Source organism: Berghia stephanieae, chromosome 10 (assembly GCF_034508935.2).
Source record: "Berghia stephanieae isolate SIO BIC M18660-M18661 chromosome 10, UCSD_Bste_1.3, whole genome shotgun sequence".
In the NCBI taxonomy this organism is placed as follows: Eukaryota; Metazoa; Mollusca; class Gastropoda; order Nudibranchia; family Aeolidiidae; genus Berghia; species Berghia stephanieae.
This window is the reverse complement of record NC_088369.1, coordinates 11,519,263-11,546,970: the sequence shown is the minus strand read 5'-3', so window position 1 is coordinate 11,546,970 and position 27,708 is coordinate 11,519,263. Positions and strand designations below refer to the sequence as shown.

The 27,708-nt window shown below is 34.9% G+C and overlaps 1 protein-coding gene across 6 annotated transcripts in view; it reads left to right on the top strand.

Annotated features, from left to right (window-relative positions):
- Positions 1 to 27,708, top strand: part of LOC144980510 (uncharacterized) — a 122,113-nt gene that overhangs the window by 63,973 nt on the left and 30,432 nt on the right. For all 6 annotated transcript variants that reach the window (XM_078928146.1, XM_078928145.1, XM_078928147.1 and 3 more), the window contains exons 3-4: positions 11,266 to 11,456; positions 21,313 to 21,343. In XM_078928146.1, the coding sequence (XP_078784272.1) occupies positions 11,280 to 11,456; positions 21,313 to 21,343 (208 nt within the window). In that variant the 5' untranslated portion in view covers positions 11,266 to 11,279. The remainder of the gene's footprint in view (positions 1 to 11,265; positions 11,457 to 21,312; positions 21,344 to 27,708) is intronic.

Below are 27,708 nucleotides of genomic sequence, written 5' to 3'. Positions count from 1 at the left end.
CCTGATTGACGTCATCTGCATACTATCTATAAACGTTCAATGTTACACAATTTTGTATGTTGGTCAGTTATATTTCCGGATGGCAATGTTGTGAGTTTCTTAGCCTAGCGCACAGCATGTATAGATAGTATTCGCTTGGCTAAGAAAAACACAAAACTAGATATGTGTAACCTTGGACTTTTATAGATAGTATGCAGATGACGTCACTCAGGCCTTTGTTATTGTTTTTGCCATCCGCGTTTGTGAGTTGTTCTCACTAAACTGTATTAACCAGACTATAAAAGTTCATGGTTACACAGAGTTTGTGTGTTGGTCCGTTATACTTCCGGATGGCAATGTTGTGAACTCCTTGGCCAAGCGCATTCTATCTATAGTCTGGTAAAAACAGTTAAGTGAGAATTACTCATAAACATGAATTGCAAAAAGCTATAACAAAGACATGAGTGACCCCAACTTCGTTCTATCTATAGATAGTATGCGCTTGGCTAAGAAGCTCATAACATTGCCATCCGGAAGTATAACGGACAAACACACAAAACTGTGTGTATCCATGAACGTTTATACTGAGGTTAATACAGTTCAGTGAGCATTACTCATAAACGCGAACGACAAAAAACAATAACAAAGACATGAGTGACGTCATTTTCGAACTATCTATAGATAGTTCGAAGTTGACGTCACTCAGTTCTTTGTTATTGTTTTAGCCAGCCATCTTTATGAGTGGTGCTCACTGAACTGTATTAATCAGACTATTCATATAACGAAGTTAACGCGTAGCCATCGTAAACTTATAGATAGAAATCGCTTGGTCAAGGAGTTCACAACATTGCCATCCGGAAGTATAACGGACCAACACACAAACTCTGTGTAACCATGAACTTTTATAGTCTGGTCGATACAGTTTAGTGAGAATAACTCACAAACGCGGATGGCAAAAACAATAACAAATGCCTGAGTGACGTCATCTTAGAACTGACACTGACCAAAATATGACATCAAAATGCAAGAGTCTTTGGCCACAAAAGAACTCAAATCGTGAGTTGTATTCAATAGTTCAATCAATGGGACCACTTGTGTCCATGAGCACTACTAACGACAACTCACTAGGCGGTGCAAAAACCAAATAATACGTCAAAATCCAGCCTTTTTGGGTTTCAGTGTCAGCCTATAGATAGTATGCGCTTAGCTAAGAAGCTCAAAACATTGCCATCCATATGTATAACGGACCAACACATAAAACTGTGTGTAACCTTGATCGTTTATAGTCTGGTAATTCAGTTTAGTGAGAACGACTCATAAACGCGGAAGGCAAAAAACAAAAACAAAGACCAGAGTGACGTCATCTTCGAACTATCTATATATATTCAAGGTTACACAATTTTTGTATGTTGGCCAGTTATATTTCCGGATGACAATATTGTGAGTTTCATAGCCTAGCGCACAGCATATAGTATGCGCTTGGCTAAGAAACTCACAATATTTCCATAATCAAGGTTACACAAAGTTGTGTATGTTGATACGTTTTATCCGACTGGTGGGTGTTGTGAGTATTGTCATTGTCTAATGCAAATACTCTCAATCCAACGAGTTATTGATTTGCAGGTGTCCGATGACCCAAATGGGGATGATCTATAGATAGTATGCGCTTGGCTAAGAAGCTCATAACATTGCCATCCGGAAGTATAACGGATGTCACTCAGGGCTCTGTTATTGTTTTTTGCCATCCGCGTTTATGAGTAATGCTCACTGATCTGTATTAACCTGACTATAAACGTTCATGGATACACACAGCTTTGTGTGTTGGTCCATTATACTTCCGGATGGCAATGTTATAAGCTTCTTAGCCAAGCGCATACTATCTATATTCATGTTTTCGACCAACCGAGTCATCAATCACATGATTTGTTGCTGTCCAACAATTGGATATTTCTTAACAAATGGAAACACGCTGCTTTGTTTACAAAAGTTATAAACATACCCATGTGACAAGCTGAATCACATGACCAATCGTGATGTTAGATATTTAAAAATATTTGAATACTTTTCACTAAGTGGGTAACTTTGAGCACATTTAGCAATGTGACCAATGACCTGGAGCACGTGGAAGTTCAATATAGATCATGCCTATAGATAGTATGCGCTTGGCTTAGAAGCTCACAACATTGCCATCCGGAAGTATAACGGACCAACACACAAAACTGTGTGTAACCATGAACGTTTATAGTCTGGTTAATACAGTTTAGTGAGAATAACTCATAAACGCGGATGGCAAAAAATAATAACAAAGCCCTGAGTGACGTCAACTTCGAACTATCTATTGGTGGAACAGTCAAAACGTTTCGTCACTGTGTGAGTGACTTGCTTGTAAGTAGTAAGCATTTGTTGTTTGAGCTCTTGAGAAATACAGATTATGTCGACACATTGCCTCTTCTTCTGATTTTAATAATTTCATACCAATCATGTTAAAATCAGGCCCCATAAATTGCGTTCAGGTATCAGACCTGCCTTGTAATTAACTCAATCAAATATTAATATTTAATTTTCCTTAAATATCGAGCTTAAAATGCCGAAGCAAACATTTCGTCCTCGTTTATCGTTTGGGGATTTTAAATTAATACATTTTCAAAAATTAATTAATTAAAAGGTTGAGCTTTTATACAGAGCAATATCCACTAAATGTGCTCAAATCGCTTTACAAGAGGTTCCTGGCCAACAGCAGCACGTAACATGTAGGACGAGACATGGCGCCTGTTGGGCGATATTACAATTTTTTTCCTACAGAGACACCGCTTTTAACGGCCAAATACTCATTTTTTGTATTAACCAGATTATAAACGACCAAGATTACAGACTAAATAGTTTTGTTTTGTTGGTCCCTTAATCTTCCGTATGGCAATGTTATGATTTTCTTTGCCAAGCGCACACCATCTATATTTTGTAACCTTAACCTTGCGGCTATGTGGTCTAGTGGTATGACACTCGCTTTCGGATTGGAAGGTCCTGGGTTCGAGCCTCGCGCTCGACGCATAGTTGAGTCCTTGGAAAAGACTCTTTACTCACATTATCTCACCGTACTCAGGTGTAAAATGAGTAACTGGCCGTTAACAGCGTTGTCTTTGTCCGAAAAATTGTAATATCGCCTAACAGGCGTCATGTCTCGTCCTACATGTTAAATGTTGCTGTTGACCAGGGACCCCTTGTAAAGCGCTTTGAACACGTTAAGTGGATATTGCGCTATATAAAAGCTCAATTTTATTAATTTTAATTTTATTTATTTACACCTGAGTACGGTTATAAAATGTAAGCAAAAAGCCTTTTTCGAGGACTCAATATCTCAATAAATTTATCATCAGTTTGTGTGTAAGAACGTTTTATATCCGGCTGAGTTTTTAGTATTTTACCTAAACGCACAATATTTATAGTGTCTTCGAGGAAATTCAATGAGAATGAATCATCGACCGGCGACGAAAAATATATTATTACCAAGATCTTATTTCATTCAAATTATAAATGTTTAACTCTCTCTTTACCGATCATTTTCAGTATTTTCCCAAAAAAAGGCAGGCTTACCTAGCAGAAAAATTGATTTTTTAAACTCAAACAAACTCTCTACAAAACAACTTTATGGTGTTATTAATTAAACAAAGATCATTTTTCAAAGTTTTTGTTATACAAAATAAATCTGAATTTTTTAAAATGTATATTGTGTCGTAACCAATGTGACGATTTTGATGCAGGTGGTAGGGAGAGGGTTAAGGTTACAAAATATAGATGGTGTGCGCTTGGCAAAGAAAATCATAACATTGCCATACGGAAGATTAACGGACCAACAAAACAAAACTATTTAATCTGTACTTTTGGTCGTTTATAATCTGGTTAATACAATTTAGTGAGAATTACTGATAAACGCGAATGGCAAAAAAAAAAAAAAATAATAATAATAAAAAATAATAACACAAGAACAAAGACATGACTGACGTCATCTTCATTCCATCTATACTTTTTTTTCTGTTAGTAATTAAATGTCATCTGGCGGAGAGGTGCCATGGGTATTTTACTTAATAGAACAGCATCAATATGAAATAATTTCTAAAGCCCTTGATCATCCTATTTCGTGACTTGTAGAACATCTTAACCTTCTGATGAAAGTATCTTCCATTCCACGAATAAACATCCAGCCACTTTGAAAACATCCGATATAGCCTGGCTGTACCTAATTAACCTTGAATTGTAGAAGCTAAAAGTGCGCTTGGATTATGTTGGCATCTCTTATCATTGGAAAGAAACTACTTATGGTATTGATCCTTGTTTCCCTAATATATATATATATATATATATATATATATATATATATATATATATATATATATATATATATATATGTTTATCTATCTATCTATCTATCTATATATATATATATATATATATATATATATATCTTTCTATCTGTTTGTCTATCTATCTATCTATCAATAGATATATCTATCTATTTATTTATTCATCTATCTGTCTATCCATCTGTCTATCCATCGTTCTATCTATCTATTTGTATATCTACATCCATTTCTCACCTCTCTCTCTCTCTCTCTCTCTCTCTCTCTCTCTTTCTATCTCTCTCTCTCTTTCTATCTCTCTCTGTATATATATATATATATATATATATATATATATATATATATATATATACACATATATATATAATACGTCCACTATCCACATTTCTAAACATCATACATATATCGTAATATCTATTTGGCAAATTGGATTTTTATAACACTAATGCCTCAAAACCACTGAACCAATCGTCACCAAAAGGTGTACGGTGTTTACAATAGGATTCAATAGTCGTACCGTCACTTCCTTCCTAATGACGTATGGTAACTTAGTAACACTGGCTCTAAACTATCGGAACAATGGCGGACGCCGTATGAAATATTTCTCCGGCGAGCTTAAAAGCGTATCCAGAGGAAAAAAAACCCATCAATTTGATCATGCTTTGACTTTTACACATTCTGATCACAAGGCATATGAAAAGGGAATGAAAAGTTCTCGCCAGCATGAAGAATAAAAAGTAATGATTTTCTTTGTTTAGAACCAAGATGGCCGCCGTTGCCGGGCGCGTGACATCAGACTACTGAATCCAATTGACATCCAGATGGTTTGTGTGTATTGTGAGATTGATGAGACATCGTGATGATTTTATCGAAAAATCAAATTTCGTTCGTCAAAGCCCATTGAAAACAGACGCCATCAATTTTAAGGCTTGGGCTGTGTGTGTATGTGTGTTTGTGTGTGTCAAACTTCCGGTAGCGAGTATGACAATGCTGGTGGGAGCACTTGCATTAAATCGTTACCAGTTCGTGGTTTCTCTCAATATTTTTAATACAACAATCATTTTTAAATGTTTTTTTTAAGTGTCACGGTCACTGTAAATTCACATATTGGGACCAAGGAGGCGGTCTGCGTCCATGCGTAAGATATGCCCCGCAAAGCGGAGCCTGCGTCTCATCACTGTAGTTACCAGGTCGTGAATGGAGAACATAAACATGATCTAGACGTTCAACCCTGGCACGAGCAAACAATTCCGCTATGAAGGACACACTCATATGTTTACAATGTAAACTTACATTCAAAATTAATAATTATAATTTTAAATAACAGAGAGATATCTAGTTTACAATGAAACAATAATCTCATTTTTTCAATTACACGATATAATACAATTATTGACTGCCTCCCTACCAATAAAAGATCTCCGTCAGGACCAGGAGAACAATCCCAATCCATAACACAGACAAAGAGCAACATGAATAGGTTAAACATATATGGGGCGAGGGGGGAGAGAGAGGGGGGGGGGGGCAGATGACACAGCAAGTGATCTCTTTGCCCACCATGGGAAATCAGAAGACCCGGCCCAAATATTTAGGACATAATATTAAATATCTTTCTCCTGTTTTTATTTATCCTTCTCTATCTATCTATCAATAAATCAATCTATCTATCTTTTATCCTTCTCTATCTATCAATAAATCAATCTATCTATCTATCTATCTATCTATCTATCTATCTATCTATCTATCTATTTATCTATCTATCAATCTATCTATCTATCTATCAATCTATCTATCAATCTATCTATCTATCTATCTATCTATCTATCTATCTATCAATCTATCTATCTATCTATTTATCTATATATCTATCTATATGTCTATCTATCTATCTATCTATCTATCTATTTATCTATCTATCTATCTATCTATCTATCTATCTATCTATCTGTCTATCAATCTATCAATCTATCTATCTATCTATCTATCTATCTATCAATCTATCTATCAATCTATATATCTATATATCAATCTATCAATCAATCTATCTATCTATCTATTTATCTATCGATCTATCTATATATCTAACAATATATCTGTCTATCTATCTATATATCTATCTATCATCGATCTATCTACTATCTACCTATCTATCTACTATCTATCTATCAATGTGTGTATGAATGTGTATATATATCCTGGCCACTATTATCTATCTATATTTATCACTTCTCCCTTTATCGGTTTATCTCTGTCTGTCTGTCTATCTGTCTGTCTGTCTGGGTGTCTGGGTGTTTGTGTGTGTAGCTCTTTTACTCTTTTTGATTGTCCTATATTCATAAAGTCTTTTCAAGGTCATTATTGTTTGGTCAAAACATCATGTTACATTCTAATCAAAATTACATTAAGATCACGACTCAACACTTTGAGATTGGCGCATACATCTTTGCAGGTCTGATAACCAAACGCTATCATGGGCTTGATTGCACACTGTTGTAATAGACAATAATATGCCTTGGTTTTGTAGTATCTCCATCACAACAATGAGCCCATAACAATTTGAGCGTTGGTTGAGATAATATAATAATATACAATATATAATAATATATCATTTTCAAAACCTCCAGTCAACTTTAAGAAAATTGTGTTTATTTTATGGGGTGGTGAATCCTGCTCGCTTCCCATTTCCGTTACGATATCATGTTTGGAAAACAAAATTATAGTGAGTGAAATTGTCGAAATTGAATTTGTGACTATAAAAAATCGATTATCATAATGCTATTTAAAAATCGATTCACGATTATTAAATAATGTGACCAAAAGTGTCAAAAAAAACCGTACTAAGATTGGAAATTTAAAAGGTAGAGAAAATTGAGTTTTTATGTGAAAATTGTCAAGATTAGTATTAGTGACAAATAGGGAACAAAAGTATGATTTCAACGTACTGGTTCTAATCTTATTGGAAATGTAATATCATTCTTCCGGGGACTGAATATATACATTGTGCAAATGATCTTCAGGTTTCAGAGTGAAGGCATCTTATTTTCATGTCTCAATATATTATTATGTTGGTTGTCAATAAAGATCATCTTTCTTTGCTCTTTTACGTACCGTAATCCTAAGAATCTGTCTATACATCCTGCTAGCAAAACAGTTATGCCACCTTTTGATTTAATAATATGTAACCTATAGGGAATGAGATTAGCGGAAGAGTAGCGTCCCTTGATTGGACGTCACCCATAGTCTGTGACGTCACCGGCGGAAAAAGTTATTAGAGAGAGAACGTCATGTTGGTTGTGTGCATGCGTCTCTCGTCCTCTCCGCCGGTGTCGTCACAGACTATGGGTGACGTCCAATCAAGGGACGCTACTCTTCCACTCATCTCATTCCCTATTCATTATTAGTCCTCCGAAGGACTGGTTACATAAAACCTTCTAATGATTTTGTCTATAAGTTAACAATGGCTACGATCGTAGCCATCCTTAACATATAATCTTATTATAGCCTGACACAAGAACCATCTAGGACTGGCAGTTCGATGTCATTTTTTAGGTTTGTGTAGCGTCTAGTGAGTTGTCGTTAGTAGAGAGCATGGAAACAAGTGATTCCATTAGTTGAACTATTGAATACAACTCAAGATTTGTTTTCTTTTGTGGCCAAAGACTGGCATTTTGAAGTCATTTTTTGGTCAGTGGCAGGCTATAGATAGTATGCAGATGACGTCACTCAGGCCTTTGTTATTGTTTTTGCCATCCGCGTTTGTGAGTTGTTCTCACTAAACTGTATTAACCAGACTATAAAAGTTCATGGTTACACAGAGTTTGTGTGTTGGTCCGTTATACTTCCGGATGGCAATGTTGTGAACTCCTTGGCCAAGCGCATTCTATCTATAAGATAACGATGGCTACGCTACGATCCGATTCACCATCAGTCCCGCGAAGGACTGGCTTCATACACACCACACTCTCAAGGATTTAGAATCCAAAAGAGTAAAGGGTTTGATGTCACGACTTATCTTTCTTCCCTTTTGTCGCTTCCTACTTGTGTGTTATTATTACTATTATTATTATTATTATTATTATTATTATTATTATTATTATTATTATTATTATTATTATTATTATATTATTATTATTATTATTATTACTATTATTATTATTATTATCATTATTATTTTTCATTATTATTATCATTATTATTATCATTATTATTATTATTATTATTATTATTATTATTATTATTATTATTATCATTATTATTATTATCATTATTATTATTATTATTATTATTATTATTATTATTATTATTATTATTATTATTATCATTATTATCATTATTATTATTATTATTCTTATGATCATCATCATTATTATTATTATTATTATTATTATTATTATTATTATTATTATTATTATTATTATTATTATTATTATCATCATCATTATATCATTATTATTATTATTATTATTATTATTATTATTATTGTTATTATTATTTTTATTACTATTATTATTATTATTATTATTGTTTGCCTTACTTTATTATTATTGCCTAAAAATAAACATTTCTTGTTGTTGTTGTTGGATCAATGCAAAGAATGATCCTGTTGATTGTAATAATGAATACAACTCACTTGTCACTTCCTTTCGTTTGAAAGTCATTCATTATTATTGTTACTATTATTATTATTATTATTATTATTATTATTATTATATTATTATTATTATTATTATTATTATTATTATTATTATTTTATTATTATTATTATTATTACCAAAATAATTAATTCTCATCATCATCATCATCATCATCATCATCACATCATCATCATCATCATCATCATCATCATCATCTTCATCATCCATCATCCCATCTTCTTCTCATCATCCTCCTCCTCCTCCTCATCATCTCATCATCATCATCATCATCATCATCATCATCATCATCATCATCATCATCATCACCATCATCATCATCATCATCACCATCATCATCATCATCATCATCACCATCTTCTTCTTCATCATCCTCCTCCTCCTCATCATCATCATCATCATCATCATCATCATCATCATCATCATCATCACCATCACCATAATACAAATGAAGCGTCTGGAAACAAAAAAAGTAAAGGTTTAAAAATACTTTACAATTGAATGCAAATACAGTTTTTTTGGGTTGTGTGTTTGTTTTTTGTTTTTTAATATAAAAAATAATCAATTGCAGATGACGTCAAAATCTTGCGCATGCTCAGAGCTAAAGTTCTAGAGTCAGCTCATTTCAATTTCAATTGTGGCAGTCAGGCACGTTTGTAAAATTTATCTTTTTCTTGATATTCTCCCTTCATTTCTATATTTGGCATGAATTTGCCCAAAACAAACAAATGGATTCGTGTCATAATCAAACAGTCAACTGCATGTCGTTACTCTAGAAAGACACGACATATTTAAAAATTTGGCCAGAAAACTGGTCCTTCAAATTTCGATCGATTTAAACGGGCTTCATCATCTTAAGCAAAAACTCTCAACCATGGGATTTTAAGGAAGAGTTTTCAAAGTCCCAGGTTTGAAAATTTTTGCCAACCTGAGGCTCATTTAAATCGATCGATATAGTTAAAGGACGAGTTTAGTTTTCTGGCCAAATTTTTAAATACATGTTTTTTTCCCCTCCAAATTCCAGCGGTTAACTAACTGGTTACGATGAAGATCAATATAAGGATTATTTTGTGCAATTAAAAATGATGGGGAATTGATTTTTCGATGCAACTAGATTATGATAAAGACAATAAGGTTGGAGAAGAAAGAAAAACGACAGAAAAATTGAGTGGAACAGACAATCAGACATCTTAACGATCAAATTAAATGAGCTCATAGAAATACGTGGTGTGTGGCTATTATTATTGGTTTAATGCGACGTGCACCTATTTGCAGATCAGATTACTCAATTCCTTATGGGGCTCATTGTTTTAATGGACAAATCTAAAAAAAAATGATGCAAAATATTGTCTATTACAACAATGTTAAACTATCTAGACCCATAAGAATATTTGGATGTCAGACCTGCATATGTGTGTATGTCAGTCTAATGGTATGACACTCGCCTTCGGATCTGAAGGTCCTAGGTTTGTGTTCCGCTCTGAGCGGCGCGTGTTTGAGTCTTTTGAAAAGGCTCTTGATTCATAATATTCTCTCACCGTACTCACGTGTAAAGTGAAACAACCTGAACACTAACAGCGCTGTGTCTCTATTTTAAAATATTTTTAAAATATTTTTTTTAAATTGTCCCTTTTCATCCTATCTGTATCATCGGCTTCTCCTTCTTTTTTAAATCACAAAACAAAGCATCGTTTAAAATTTTTTTTTTAAATTGAGCTTTATATAGAGCAATATCCACTAAATAGTCTCAAAGTGCTTTACAACGGGTCCCTGGTCAACAGCAACATTTAACATGTAGGACGAGACATGCCGCCTGTAAGGCGATATTACAATTTTTCGGACAAAGACACTGCTGTTACCGGCCAGGCACTCATTTTACACCTGAGTACGGTGAGAGAATGTGAGTAAAGAGCCTTTTACAAGGACTCAACTATGCGCCGAGCGCGAGGCTCGAACCCAGGACCTTACGATCCGAAAGCGAGTGTCATACCACTAGACCACATAGCCGCACATAGCGTGATTAAATGACCAAATGTGAGATGGGTCACAATGATCGCAATACTATTTTCCCCCATGTTGTGTTTTTATCTCATCATACCCTGGTATGAATGTATACCCGAATTAAAGATCTAATAGAATAAATGCTGATATAAAACGGATCCCTGACGGATAATTCAATAATTTTTTTCAGAAATAAATGAAGCTTTCAAAATCGCATAAAGATTGGTGAAACTATTTTAAATAACTTTTTTATTGTTCTAATATCTTTCTCATTTCAGATAATATTCCAACCATGAAAGTAAACGTAAACATCGGTTTATCCTTGACCTTCGTCCTCACAATGACGTCATTGGAAAGTGTGTGGTCGGCCACACCAATTTTCGAGAGAGCCAATCAGAACAGCGGACATGCCTCTGGGAGCGACATTGGTTCATTAGTGAGGCGTGCTAGGCATACGATGAGACAAATGGTAGGTTTTTACGTGTATGGCTTGTCATTAAGCGTACAAATGACCCATCTATCGCTATTGAAATACTCAAATAAATGTCTTCGTGATGTCTATAGTTAGTTCGAAGATGACGTCACTCAGGTCTTTGTTATTGTTTTTTGCCATCCTCGTTTATTACTTCTCACTAATCAGTAATAACCATACTATAAACGTTCTTGGTTACACACAGTTTTGTGTGTTGGTCCGTTATACTTCCGGATGGCAATGTTTTGAGCTTCTTGGCCAAGCGCATACTGTCTATAGACAGTATGCGCTTGGCTAAGAAGCTCACAGCATTGCCGAAATCCGGAAGTAAAATGGACCAACACGCAAAAACCTTGACCGTTTATAGCCTGGTTAATACAGTTAAGTGAGAATTACTCATAAACGCGGATGGCAAAAAGCAATAACAAAAAACCAGAGAGACGTCAATTTCATTCTATCTATATAAATATGTGCTATTATGTGGCCTTGTGTTGTGACACTACCTTTCGGATCGGAAGGTCCAGGGTTTGAATCCCGAACTGAGCGACGCATAGTAAAGTCTTGTGGCGCTATGCATGTGGTCTTGTGGTGTGACATTCGCTTTTGGATCTGACGGTCCTGGGTTCGAGTCTCGATCTGAGCAGCGCATTGTTGACTCCTTGAAAAGGCTCTTTACTTTTTTTCTCTCATCGTACTCCTGTTTGAAATGAGTACTGCTTGGCCGTTAACAGCGTTGTCTCTGTCGGGAAAAAAATGAAATTTCGCCTAACAGGTATCATGTCTCGATCTTAAAATCTTTATTGTGCGGCTATGTGGTCTTGTGGTATGACTCTCGCTTTCGGATCGGAAGTCGGCGTCATACCACCTGGATATGGTGAGAGAATATGAGTAAAGAGTAGTGCCGCGCTGAGGACCGGACCGAGGACCGGTCCCACGGTCTTTTAGCTGTGAACCGTGGTCCAGTCCCAAAGAGGAAGACCGCCGGCGGTCCTCACTTCTTATCACCTTTCAACGGTCTCGCGCCATACTACTTCCCCAGCGATTCGTTGCCTCGGTCCTTTGCCTATCTTCCACCAATCACCACCCATCCCACTTAATTAATCGCACCCACCCCCCTTTGCCATACACTAAACGACACAGACGACCATAGAGACAGACGACCACCTCCCTCCACTCCGCAAACCGCCCTTTCGTGTGTGAGATGGGGGGAACAGGAGGCGCACGCCTTGGACGATTCCATTATACGGGGTAAATTTCAAAATTTACTACACCATAATGATCGCAATGACAATGATCTATGATGAAGGCATGACCCCTCTTCTCTAATGGGTTATTGTTTGAAATGTATGTGACTACTAAAGATGTGTGTGTGTGTGTGTGTGTGTGTGTGTGTGTGTGTGTGTGTGTCGAACCTAGCAAGTTGCAAGTCTGATTTTTTGTTTTCTTTTGTCCATCTCTTGTCGCCACTCCTTTCTATCGCATTGTTGTCATTTAAAATAATACAATAATATTAAAATTTCGTTTGGTGTTTTAACTAATCAAGTAATATGAGTTTCATTAGTTTCTTCCGTCCAAAAAAAACAGTTATAACGTCTGTATTTTTAAAAGGTCCAATAGAATATTTGGGGACCCCGATAGCTCAGTTGATAGAGCACTCTCTTTATACGCAAAGGGCCAGAGATCGATCCCGGGTGCAGTCGATTTTTTTCTGAATCCCTGTCTACTCAGCAATGAATGGGTAGCTGAGTTTGTTAGATCTGGCGAAAAGTCACCATCGACCCCTCTTATCACCTCATCCACCCCCTCTTATTATAACTTCACGTCTCTCTCTTACTCTTCAATGCTCGCTGCCCTCTAATGTGTGTGTGTGTGGGGGGGGAGGGGGGGGGGTAGGAGTTGCGTGTGTGTATCAACGCCACGAACAACTCGATCAACGCCTTGGGCGATGCCATTATCTCCGTTAATGGGGATAAATTTCAAATTTTATTAAATTATCGAAGTAACAATGAAGTACGGTGAGCAAATAAAGAAGGCATCACCCCTCTTCTCTAATTAGGTTACAATTTGAAATGAGTGTGACTACTCCGTGTGTTTTACTCCTGTAGGCCACGGTTTTCATCGTGTAGCGGTCTTTAACGGTTCAAGAATGAACGGACCGGTCTAGAGACCGGTCCTTGCGGTCTTCATTTCCCAAGGACCGTAGGACCGTGGTCCTTAAGCTTGCCAAGGACCGCCCCGCACTGGTAAAGAGCCTTTTCCAAGGACTCAACTATGCGCCAAGCGAGGCTCGAGCCCAGGATCTTCCGATTCGAAAGCGAGTGCCATACCACTAGACGATTCATTTTTCTTTATTATTCTAAACACCATTCCTGAGACGTGAGACAGTTTAATAGTTAAGCCCCCAGCCAAAACCAATGGGACGATTACCGGACTCTGGAGACACAATTTAAATTCGTGATTTGATTTTATGACCTTCAGATCCGAAAGCGGTTGTAATACCACTAGGGCACATAGCTCCACGTTTTAGTACTGTATTTATGGTTTTTTGTTTGTTTTTTTTTTTTTTTTTTTTTGTTTTTGTTTGTTTTGTTTTGTTTTTTTTTTTTTGTTTTTTTTTTTTTTGTTGTTGTTGGCTGACGACGGGTTTTGAACCCAGGACGTTCGTGTTTGGTATTTTGTTCTTTTTTTTATTATTTTAAGCTTTATATTCAGTTTTCTTTATTATTCTAGTAAATAATAATAATAATGTTTTGTTGATAAAGGGGAAACCCGAAACGTTCATTTGATCTGTTTTTGTAAATAAATTGAAGCTTACATTCAACTTCGCGTTATTATTTATTTCTTCGAGCTTCGAGCAGCAACTTTTACACTTTATTATTCTAGACACCATTCCTTAGACGTGAGACAGTTTAATAGTTAAGCCCCCAGCCAAATCTAACGGGACGATGTGGGACTCTGGATATGACCATTCTTGAGACGTGAGACAGTTTAAGAGTTAAGCCCCCAAAACCAACGGGACGATTACGGGACGATGCGGGACGATTACGGGACGATTACGGGACGATCCGGGGCGATTACGGGACTCTAGAGACACAATTTAAATTCGTGATTTGATTTTATATCTGATCTGTTTCCAAAGGCCCCAAAAATGGAAATGCGTCAACGACAGTTTTACAGTGGAGGATAAACGTTGAAAGTAGAGGATAAATATTATTGCAGCTAAACTGGACATGAAAGTCATCGTAACTGTGTTTGCCTTTTTTAGACGGATTGAAGAATTCTATGAATTTCTAAAATAAGAAACGAAAACCCGCCCCAAAACCTTGACCTTCTATAAATCGCACTCGACGTCTATGCTTTAAATTTGAGGGTTTTTGTTTTTTTTTAACTTGAGCTTAAAACACTAAACGTGCTCAAAGCGCTTTACAAGGGGTCCCTAGCCAACAGCTACATTGAGCATGAATAACTAGACAAAATGCTTGTTAAACGATGTTATATTTTTTTCAATAGAGACAACGCTTTTAAGGGCCTGGGCCCAGCACCTTCCGATTTGAGGGCGAGTGTCCTACCACATAACCACAAAGACACACGAAGAAACATATTGCAACTTAATTTGATATTAAATTTATTATTGTGATTTTTTGCCCCTTATTTAGATGAATTGAAGAATGCCATGGATTTCTTAATAAATAAGAAAAGAAAAAAAAATCAACAACCAAATTGAGCTTTAATCAAACGCAATATCTTTAAACATGAGCATTTAAAATAATTTGAGCTTTTATATAGCGTACTCAAAACGTACTCAAACCGCTTTACAAGAAGTCTTAAGCCAACAGCAACACTTAATATGTAGGACGAGACATAACGCCTGTTAGACGATGTTACATTTTTTTCCGATAGAGACAACGCTATTAACTTTTTTGAGTTAGTTAAACAGGCAAGTTTGTCCATACCAATGTACCAAAAAATGTAAATGTCAATTTATTAATTTATTTGTTTTGCAATCTTTTCAATTTTCAATTTATAGTGACAGTTTTAACTATTTTACAGTGTTGAAATTAAATTATTCATAATATAAAGCGCAGCTCTGGTTATGAAGCTGCTCCTTTTTTATATTTACATCCTATTTCCATTGTATTTTTATCTTATTGTGTAAATTATAAAACGTCTGTACAAAAATTTTCCTTTTTGGGATTTAATAAAGTATTATTATTATTATTATTATTATTATTATTATTATTATTATTATTATTATTATTATTATTATTATTATTATTATTATTATTATTATTATTATTATTATTATTATTATTATTATTATGACATACGAAGCGTACTCTTAGAAATAAGTTTAATTGTAAATATTATGACACCGTTCCTTTAACCACACTGATGGGCCCCTTGTGTGGAATGATCTGCCCAAAATGATAAGAGAGCCAAAATCTATTGATAGTTTCAAATCATTGATAAAGCACTAGATACCTTTTTACCGTTACATTTTCATGATATTGATAAGATATTACTTACACTGCTGTTATTGATATCATGGAGGTATACGTTTTATACATTATGTAAATTTTGCTTATATTTAATTGTAATGTTCATTGAGCATCACACAGTGACCAAAATGCGTGATATAAATACCATTTAGTATTACTTATTAGTATTATTATTATTATTATTATTATTATTATTATTATTATTATTATTATTATTATTATCATTATTATTATTATTATTATTATTATTATTATTATTATTATTATTATTATTATTATTATCATAATACTAATTACTATTATTATTATTATTATTATTATTATTATTATTATTAGTATTATTATTATTATTATTATTATTATCATCATCATCATCATTGTGCTACGTTGTTGAAATACTATAATAGAATCAAAGCACTGTACTTTATTTTCAATAGAAAAGATAATATGAATATCTAGTATTTGCATCTATTTTAGTTATCTTATGAAGGGGTTAATGAGATGTCTAATAGCGTAAATCTATTTTTTGAGAAGTACCTCTTCTTGTTATGATACAACTCAACAGGGTAAAGCTTTCCTAAAATGTATAGATGCCACTTCATTCCTCTATTTATATCACAATTCGGACTTTGAAAGGATTACGCTTAAGGGGGAAGACTAATGATCACGTGATGAATGGCTATTTTGGATAATAGATGGTATGAATGATGCACTTGGGGTGGGAAGGGGGGGGGGGGGTGGTGGGGGGTTGGTGGTCTGAGGGGAAGATATTTGTTTGATAACGATATCATTATCACACACTCCACTTGAAGTCTATAGTTATTCAGAAAAGTGATTGGAGCAGGCACTTAGGTTGATAATCACAGACAATGAAGTGAGAACTAACTACTCATAAAAATAGCTGGCTAAAAATAGTAACAAAGACCTTATTGACCTCAATTTTGTTCTATCTATAGAAGGAACAAAATTGACGGCACTCGGGTCTTTGTTATTGGTTTATTTTGTTGTTTTTGTTTGTTTTGTTTTTTTTGTTCTTTTTTTTTGTTTTTTTTTTTTGTTGTTGTATTTTTGGGTTTTTTGCCATCCATGTTATCAACCAGACTCTAAACATTAAAGGTTACACATAGTTTCGTGTGTTGGCCCGTCATGTTTCCGGATGGCAATGTTGTGAGTTTCTTAGCCGAGTGCAAAGCATCTATATTCGACTCCGAGAAGCTGTAGACTAAAAAGTAATGAGCAAAACTTAATATAACAGCTTCCAAAAAGAACAAAATACCTAAATACTGAGCGTTTTGGGCCCAACACATTTCTACAGGATTAATAACAAAAAAAAATCTCTATACGTCACTTAAAATCAAGATGGATGGCGATACCAGCCGACAAGACGTGCCAAATACTTATCTGAATCTGCCGCCAGTAAGAGGAGACACTGGGTGGTAGCGAATCGGCCTCATGGCAAAATCGCTTCATCAACCGGCGACTTTCCACTTTTCCAACATGTACCTGATGTGGGAAAAAAAAAACCCGAAACCGTGGAGCATCTAGTTGAACGGTGTGTTGTGACGAAGCTTCCGGGGCGGGTTTGCGACAGTGCACGAGTGCGGTATAGACTTTGCAGATTGGGTCGATCCTCATAACATTGTAGTGTGAGCACCATTAGAAGCTGTTGCCCTCAGTCTGGATTTTAAAGATGTATTCATGTTTTATTGGGGGTTTTTTACTAGCTGAAGAAGGGTTTTTAAGCCCGAAACGTTCAGTACAACGATGAGGTCTTGTGGTATGGCACTCGCTTTCGAATCGAAAGGTCCTGGATTCGAACCTCGCTCGATGCATCATAGTTGTCCTTGGGAAAAGGTTCTTTACTCACATTCTCTCACCGTACTCAGGTTTAAAATGAAAACCTGATCGTTTAACATTGTTTCTGTCGGGGGAAAAGTTTAACATCGGCTAACAGGCGTCATGTCTCGTTTTATGTGTTACGTGTTGCTGTTGGCTGGGACCCTCTGTAAAGCGCTTTGAGCACGTTCAGTGGATATTGCGCTATATATATATATATATATATATATATATATATATATATATATATACTTTCGTACCTACGAGTACCCACCAACACTCATATATATATATATATATATATATATATATATATATATATATATATATATATATATATATATATATATTTCAAGTATGATTATGATAAACTTTGACAATATTGTTTCGAGCATTCGCTTTGTTGACATCAGACATCTTGTTTGATGAGTTATCTATATTCCTTCGTGGATTGCCTAGGCGACGATATCATATGATGTTGTGGCGGAACCGCATAATTGACATTATATATATATATATATATATATATATATATATATATATATATATATATATATATATATATATATATATATATATATATATATATACAGATATAATTCTCAAGTTTGCTATTTTGTTCTTTATCGCAGCTGTCAATTTGTGTTTGTTACTTTTTATTTTTACCAGCTTAATGTCACAGAGACTTTTTCTTCAATGTCTTGTTCGGTTTATATACGTGAAATTCTGTTCATATAATTGCAACTTGCTTATTTCTATTTTTTTTTTTAATTCATCATCATCTCAACGTCATTAAAACTTATTGAATATAAAAGTTGATGCCAGGCTATTGAAGTGTTATTTTTATTCCTTGTGAAGGTAAATTATTATCAATTCATAAAGCGTACTATAGATAGAATGAAGTTGACGTTACTTAGGTTCTTTTTATTGCATTTTGTTATTGATGATTATGAGTAATTATCACTAAATTATACCAATCAGACTATAAAAGTTGTGTTTTGGTCCGTTATACTTCCGGATTGCAATGTTGTGATTTTCTTAGCCTAACGCACACAATGCATAGCGACTACAATTTTTATCTTCTATAAATTGGATTCAATAGTCTGATGTCACGTCGCCCAGCAACAGCGGCCATCGTGGTTCTAAACAAAGCAAATCTGTACTTTTTATTCTTCATGCTGGCTAGAACTTTTCATATCTCTTGTGATCAGAATATGTAAAAGTCAAAACATGATCAGATTTATAATGTGTTTTTTTTCCCTTCTGGATACGCTTTTATGCTCGTCGGAGAAATATTTCATAAGAGCGTCCGCCATTGTTCCAATAGTTTAGAGCCAGTTACTAAGTTACCATGCGTCATTACGAGGGAAGTGACGTTACGACTGTTGAAGCGTATTACGAAACTTTTTGCTGTAGGCATGTCAGTAATTTTGTTTTTATCTCTGACTAAAGAGGACTTTTTATACAAGCACATTCCGTTTATAGCAGCTTAGTTTGTACAAGATTGACACGACGATGGGGTGAGTAGAATGATGTGACTAATAGGACGCATATAATCTATCTATAACAACACCTGCAATATAACGATTCACGGCGAGCAACTTACCAACGTAGAAAGTTTTAAGTACCTGGGTTCAATAGTGACAACAGATGGCAGATGTAACCGAGACATACGAGCAAGAATAACTCAAGCCAAACAGGCCTTCATGGACCTGGGAAACATTTTGAAAAACAAAAAGATGTCGTTCGGGATTAGATTCCGAGTCTTTAAGTGCTACGTGTGGCCAATCTTGTTTTACGGATGCGAAAGCTGGACTACAAATGCAGAAACACAAAAGAACATTGAAGCTTTTGAAATGTGGTGTTTGAGAAGGATGCAGAGAATATCGTATACTGCACACAAAACGAACGAAGAAGTGCTAAAACAAATATACCAACAAAGGAAACTAATGCCCTTAATAGCGGATCGACAACTATCCTTTTTCGGACACATAGTAAGGAAAGATAAGAATGAATACCTGGCAAGTTGTGGAAAAATACCTGGTAAACGCGCCCGGGGGAGACAAAGAAAAACACTCATAGACCAACTGAAGGGCTTCACCAACCTAACAATCCAAGAGCTGTTTGAAAAAGCAAGAGACAGGGAGGAATGGAGAGAGATAATTCATGCAGTATCCGAAGCCTGGACCAGGCATGGAACCTAGAAGAAGAAGAATCTATCTATGTCCGTCGGACCGTGTGCGAAAAATCTGAAAGTCGAAATGGGCCATTTAAAAAAAAAAAATTTCGATGACTACGATGTTACTAGTGTGCATCTGTGTGAGTGTGTCTATGTCAATATTGTATTGTTATAAATGTGTAACCAAATGACAAATTGCCACTTTTTTATGACAATAAAGATCTATTATTATTATTATTATTATTATATTATTATTATTATTATTATTATTATTATTATTATTATTATTATTATTATTATTATTATTATCATTATCATTATCATTATATTATTATTATTATTATTATTATTATTATTATTATTATTATTATTATTATTATTATTATTATTATTATATTTAGTGTTATTTATATAGCTTGTGAAAGTAGATTGTCGGTCTATAAAGCTAAGTATAGCGACTATACAATCATTATCTCATAAGAACTACAAAATCTTAAATAAATTTGTATGTAGACAGTAGACAGGTCTGTAATTTCGTTTTTATCGCTGGCGAAAGAGGAGTTTTGATACAAAAATAAAGCAGGTTAATTTGATTGACATAAATAATAATGTGAAATTGATTGTAAGCTTCAATTTAATTACAAAAACAGATCAAATGAACGAGGTGGTGTTTCATTCATCTTCTTTTGTTGATTAAGGGGAAACCCGAAACGTTCATTTGATCTGTTTTTGTAATTAAATTGAAGCTTACAATCAATTTTACATTATTATTTATTTCTTCGAGCAGCTATTTTTACATTACAAGATTGACACGAGAATGGGGTGAGTTTATTAATGTGATTGATATGACGTGTCATCACACAATTATTTATATATAATATACATCTTCTTTCTATTTCCAGCCACCGTGTGTATTCTTGTCACGTGATTAATATGACGTGTCATCTCACAATTATTTATATATAATAAACATCTTCCTTCTATTTCCAGCCACCGTGTGTATTCTTGTCACGTGATTAATATGACGTGTCATCTCACAATCATTTATATATAATATACTTCTTCTTTCTATTTCCAGCCACCGTGTGTATTCTTGTCACGTGATTAATATGACGTGTCATCTGACAGTCATTTATATATAATATACTTCTTTCTATTTCCAGCCACCGTGTGTATTCTTGTCACGTGATTGATATGACGTGTCATCTCACAATCATTTATATATAATATACTTCTTCTTTCTATTTCCAGCCACCGTGTGTATTCTTGTCACGTGATTGATATGACGTGTCATCTCACAATCATTTATATATAATATACATCTTCTTTCTATTTCCAGCCACCGTGTGTATTCTTGCCACGACTATCAGGTAAGTCACGGCTTGCTTTATACCTGTGTTAGTTGTTTCAATTCAATTCAGTTCAGTTCTAATTTCATTATGCTGCGATGTGGTCTTGTGGTATGACACTCGCTTTCGGATCGGAAGGTCCTGGGTTCGAGACTTGCTCGGCGCTTAGTTGAGTCCTTGGAAAAGGCTCTTAATTCACATTCTCTCATCGTACTCAGGTGTAAATGGAGTACCTGGCCGTTAACAGCGTTGTCTCTGTCGAAAAAAACAACTTGTAATATCGCCTAACAGGCGTCATGTCTCGTTCTACATGTTATATGTTACTGTTGGTCAATGACCCCTTGTAAAGCGCCTTGAGCACATTTAGTGGATATTGCGCTATATAAATGCTCATGCTTATTATTCAAGTAAATTTTCAAATTGGTGCTATGCGTTTAGCCAAAAAGCTCATAATATTCCGCCAGTCGGATATACCGTACCAACACACAAAACTATGGAAGGAACGAAATCGACGTCACTCAGATATTTATTACTGCTTTTAGCCAATCATGTTTATGAGTGGTTCTCACTAAATAGTATTAATCAGACTATAAATGTTTAAGGTTACGCATAGTTTTGTGTGTTGGTACTTAATACCCGGCTGGTGAATGTTGTGAGTGTTCTAAGTAAACGTATAGCATCTATAAAAATCATATATCGGGTCAAGGTTTTATAAAATGAAAGTAAAATAAATATACACCATTCTACAAATAAGATTAATCATATTTTTTAAGTAAACAATACTGATACAAAAAATTGAAAAATCACATTCAATTTTCGCTAAAACGTTCTAGATCTAGTTACAAAACAAAGATAAAATAACTCCCAAGTTTACTTAAAATTATTTATACAAATAAAGGAAGACTCACACAATTTCAGTAAACAACTGTGGTACAAAGCAAATCGAGAATCACTCAAAATATTAGTAAACAGTATTGTTATAAAACAAATTAAAAATCACTAACAATATTAGTAAATAGCATTGTTATAAAACAACTTTAAAAAAAAACAAATTAAAAACCACTAAAAATATTAATAAACACCATTGTTATAAAACAAATTAAAAAAAAAAACAAATTAAAATCACTAACAATATAAGTAAACAGTATTGCTGTAAAACAAATTAAAAATCACTAACAATATTAGTAAACAGTATTGTTATAAAACAAATTAAAAATCACTAACAAAATGACTAAACAGTATTGTTATAAAACAAATTAAAAATCACTAACAAAATGACTAAACAGTATTGTTATAAAACAAATTAAAAATCACTAACAAAATGACTAAACAGTATTGTTATAAAACAAATTAAAAATCACTAACAATATTAGTAAACAGTATTGTTATAAAGCGAACCAAAAATCACTTACAATAATAGTAATAACTTGCGATTCCAGTGAACAGCGTTGATATAGATAGAACGAAGTTGACGTCACTCGGGCCTTTGATATTCATTTTTTTTTTGCCATCCATGTTTATGTGTCATTCTCACTAAACTGTATTCACTCAGGTTACATCTTGTTTTGTGTCTTGGTACTTCCGGATGGCAATGTTGTGAGTTTCTTAGCCAAGCGCACAGCATCTGTAAAATCCAAGGAAAAAAACGTAGTGCCTGAACCGGTGCTCGAACCCGGGACCTTTCGGATAGCAATGCAATGCCTTAACCACTCCGCCACTTCGCCGCTAAAAGGCACTAAGTAAAATAATTCTCATAAAATAAATGATGTTTCAATCTCGATTTTAATTCAGAAAAGTGAGTGGAGCAGGCACTTATGTTGATAACAACAAGAGTTGAAGTGAGTAGAAAAGTGCCAGAAGACAATAGAGAATAAAAATTTTCGCGGCTGATGTGGGTTTGAACGTGGATATCTCTTCACGGCCAGGCGGAGTTGTCGTACCAGTAAGATCGCGGGTTCAAACCCCCATCACCTCCGCGAAATTTGTTATTCTCTATTGTCTTCTGGCACTTTCCTACTCACTTCATTTCTTGTTGTTATCTCGATTTTAAAATGGTGATGTTATTGCATTTCTTACAGTCTTGTGGAGAAAATTCCTAAATTTAGGACCCGGATAATTAAGTGATATTTTTCTATAATTTTTCTTACACCTGAGTATAGTGATAACGTTTGAGTAAAATATTTTCCAAAGACTCAATTTTGCGTCGCTCACAGCGAAACTCGAACCAAAGTCAAACAGGTCCTGTGTTGAGTGTCACACCACTAAATAATAGAAAAATCGCGCCCTTCCTACAGGCATTGTGAAAGCCGTCGCTATGCATTTCATTGAGGAATATAGAAGAAAAAAAACATCAAACAAGATGTCTGATGGCAACAGGAATCACCCATGTTGTCACAGTGAGATGTCGTCGCCTAGGCATTCCATGAAGGAAAATAGATACTACATCAAACAAGATGTCTGATGTTAACAGGAATTACCAATGTTGTCACAGTGAGATGTCGTCGCCTAGGTATCCCATGAACGAATATAGAAAACCCTTTAATCAAACGTCTAATATCAACAGGAATCACCCATGTTGTCACATTGAGATGCAGTCACCTAGGTATGAAGGAATATAGATAACCCATCAAACAAAAGTCTGATGTCAACAGGAATCACCATTCTTGTTACAGTGAGATCAAGGTACCTCTTGAAGGAATTTAGATAGTCCATCAAACAAACATCTGATGTCAACAGGAATCACCCAAGTTGTCACAGTGAGATACAGTCGCCTGGGTACCCCATGAAAGAATATAAATAACCCATCAAACAAACTCTGATTCCAGCAAAAATCATGACGTTGTACAAAATTAGAACATTAAGGTTTAAAAATCTTGCCCAAGGAAAAAAAATGAAAGTGCCTGAAGCTGGGGTTTGGACCTGAGACCTTTTAAATCACAGTAGAATACCTTAACCATTAAACCATCAACCCAAACAACAAAAGCTCCACTAAACAGGAAAATAACATTGTTTTGATGAACACAACATTCTTGACATCTTCTTCCGTAATTGGAAAATCACCATTCAAAATAAATGTATGTATTGTTTATTAAACAACGGTATTTTTTAGTTAACAAAAGCATGGCTCAGCGCATTGAATAGATATTGCATAGCTTTACTAACAATTGTTGAGCTGCAAAACCAAACAATGGTTCAATATCATACAATGGGAGACCATTATTTGGCTCCGTGGGAGACATGCAGGAATGACGGTCAGATTATCCTATCCCATTCCACTTCCATCTTGTTTAGAGACAACTATAATAATAATAGTATTATTGCTATCGTGTTCAATGAAAATTATTCGATAAACTAATCGAATGATAAAAGATCAGATCGGCTTATTCATCAAAATCATTGTTGAAAAATTGCAACTTTTAGAAAAGACATTCACGTGGTTTTGAAATGCAACATTCCCTTTTGCTTTTTAAACGCATATTTCTATTCAGCTGATTTTGAAAGGAAAAAAAAGCACACGCATTTCAGATTTTGGCCAGAAAGCTCGTCCTTCAAATATGACTCTCACCATGGCAAATACTCTTAAACCTTTAACTTCGTGGAAGTCCCAGGTTTTGGGCAAGATGAGTGTCATTTTATTCGATTGATATGCGAAGGACGAGTTTTCTTACCAAAATGTTTTGAGAATACGGCAGTTTTGTTAACAAAGAATGAATGATGTAAAAAAAGGAAAAGTAAACAAGATGTAAAATGTTTTAATACATTCATGGAATTTTTTCTTTTTTTTTTTTTGGTTTGATCTGGTTTTCGTCTAAATTTTTTAAAGTATTGGTTACCTCAAGGACAGAACAGATTTAACTTGAATAGTATGCAATATTGTCTGAAAATCAACGGATTATGATAGGAAGAAAAATATACTGTGCGCGACAAAAAGAATAAAAGAAAGAAACAAAGAGAATAACTAATGCTCATATTATTCAAAACTTTTCCTTATTTTTCAAGATTTTGTCTTTCATTTGTTGATGTAGATAATAACAGATTTGAGACTAAATTTGATATTGTAACTTTGAAATTTCAAGATGGCATCGTTCCCACGGAGACAGTTTGAAAATCCTTCGTTAGTACCAGAAAATATTGACCTTGAATTCATAACTCGTTGTTGTCTTAGAAAATCGGTATTAAATTCTTTCTTCCATGAATTTTTCTTTGCCTATTTTTTTTTTTTTTTGTTCTACATGGTTTTCAAATTGTTATTTAGAAAGGTTTTAGCACAGTTTTTCGCGCATTTAAAAAAAAAATAAAACTTACACGTTTTGGTAAAAAGATATGCTTTAAAACTGCCTGCACCCAGTGTTTTGGGCATTTTTGTGTTTTGTTGTTAGAAATGCCCAAAGTAACAAATGATTCCATTGGTTGAATTAATAATTAACATTCACAATTAACTTATTTGTTTCGTGCTCTTCGACATATTTTATGACGAATTTTTGGTGAGTATCGGGCTTTTAGTTAACGAAGGCTACGGTTTGGGGTGCCCGCAGAGCGAACAATGAAAATGATTTATAAATAGAACGAAGATGACGTAGGGTCTTTGTTATTGATTGTTTTTTTTTTTCGGCCATCCACGTTTATGAGTAATTCAATTATCACTAAACTGTATTAACGAGACTATAGATAGTATGCGCTTTGCTATATAGCTCATAACATTGCCATCCGGAAGTATAATGGACCAACACACAAAACTATGTATCCATGAACGTTTATAGTCAGGTTAATACAGTTTAGTGAGCATTACTCATAAACGCGGATGGCAAAAAACAATAACAAAGACCTGAGTGACGTCATCTTCGAACTATGTATAGATAGTATGCGCTTGGCTAAGAAGCTCATAACATTGCCATCCGGAAGTATAATGGACCAACACACAAAACTGTGTGTATCCATGAACGTTTATAGTCAGGTTAATACAGTTTAGTTGAGTGTGCATTACTCATAAACGCGGATGGCAAAAAAACAATAAAAAAGACCTGAGTGACGTCATCTTCGAACTATCTATATGAACGCCTCATACTATTCTTGCTAGTATGCTCGAGCAAAATCGGGTTTTCCCCCAAGACGATGGGGGTGTGATAGGTCATTGCCCTCCAGATACCAGACTCGTAAATAAACAGATTAACTGAAGCATGCACGGGATTTAATTGAGCATTTCTTGGAGATGATTGTGGTCAATGATGAGCGACAAAACTGGCGGAACTCGCATGTCTGAAAACAATACGATTCAATAGTCTGATGTCACGCCGCCCGGCAACGGCGGCCATCTTGGTTCTAAACAAAGAAAATCATTACTTCTTATTTTTCATGCTGGCTAGAACTTTTCATATGCCTTGTGATCAGAATGTGTAAAAGTCAAAACATGATCAAATTTATGGGGGTTTTTTTCCCTCTGGATACACTTTATGCTCGCCGGAGAACTATTTCATACGGGCGTCCGCCATTGTTCCGATAGTTTAGAGCCAGTGTTACTAAGTTACCATGCGTATTAGGAAGGAAGTGACGTTACGACTGTTGAAGAGTATTGGGAGATTGATCTTTTGAATACCAAGGACCAACAATCTGTTATAGATAGTATGCGCTTGGCTAAGAAGCTCACAACATTGCCATCCGGAAGTATAAGGACCAACACACAAAACTGTGTGTATCCGTGAACGTTTATAGTCGGATTAATACAGTTCAGTGAGCATTACTCATAAACCCGGATGGCAAAAAACAATAACAAAGACCTGAGTAAAGTCATATTCGAACTATCTATAGATAGAACAAATCTGACGTCACACAGGTCTTTGTTATTGCTTTTTGTATCTGCGTTTATAATAATTCTCACCGCCAGTTTTGTCGCTCATCATTGACCACAATCAACAGCCATAACGTCACTTCCCTTGTAATGACGCATGGTAACTTAGTAACTGGCTCTAAACTATCGGAACAATGACGGACGCCCTTATGAAAGATTTCTCCGACGATCATAAAAGCGTATCCAGAGGGGAAAAAAACATTATAAATCTGATCATGTTTTGACTTTTACACATTCTGATCACAAGACATCTGAAAAGTTCTAGTCAGCATGAAGAATAAAAAGTAACGATTTTCTTTATTTAGAACCACGATGGCCGCCGTTGCTGGACGACGTGACAGCAGACTATTGAATCCTATTCTATCAATCAGACTATAGATAGAATGAAGTTGTCGTCACTCGGGTCTTTCTTATTGTTTTTGCCATCCGCGTTTATGAGTAATTCTCACTATAACTGTATTAATCAGACTATACACGTTTAAGGCTACACACAGTTTTGTGTGTTGGTGCGTTATACTTCCGGATGGCAACGTTGTGAACT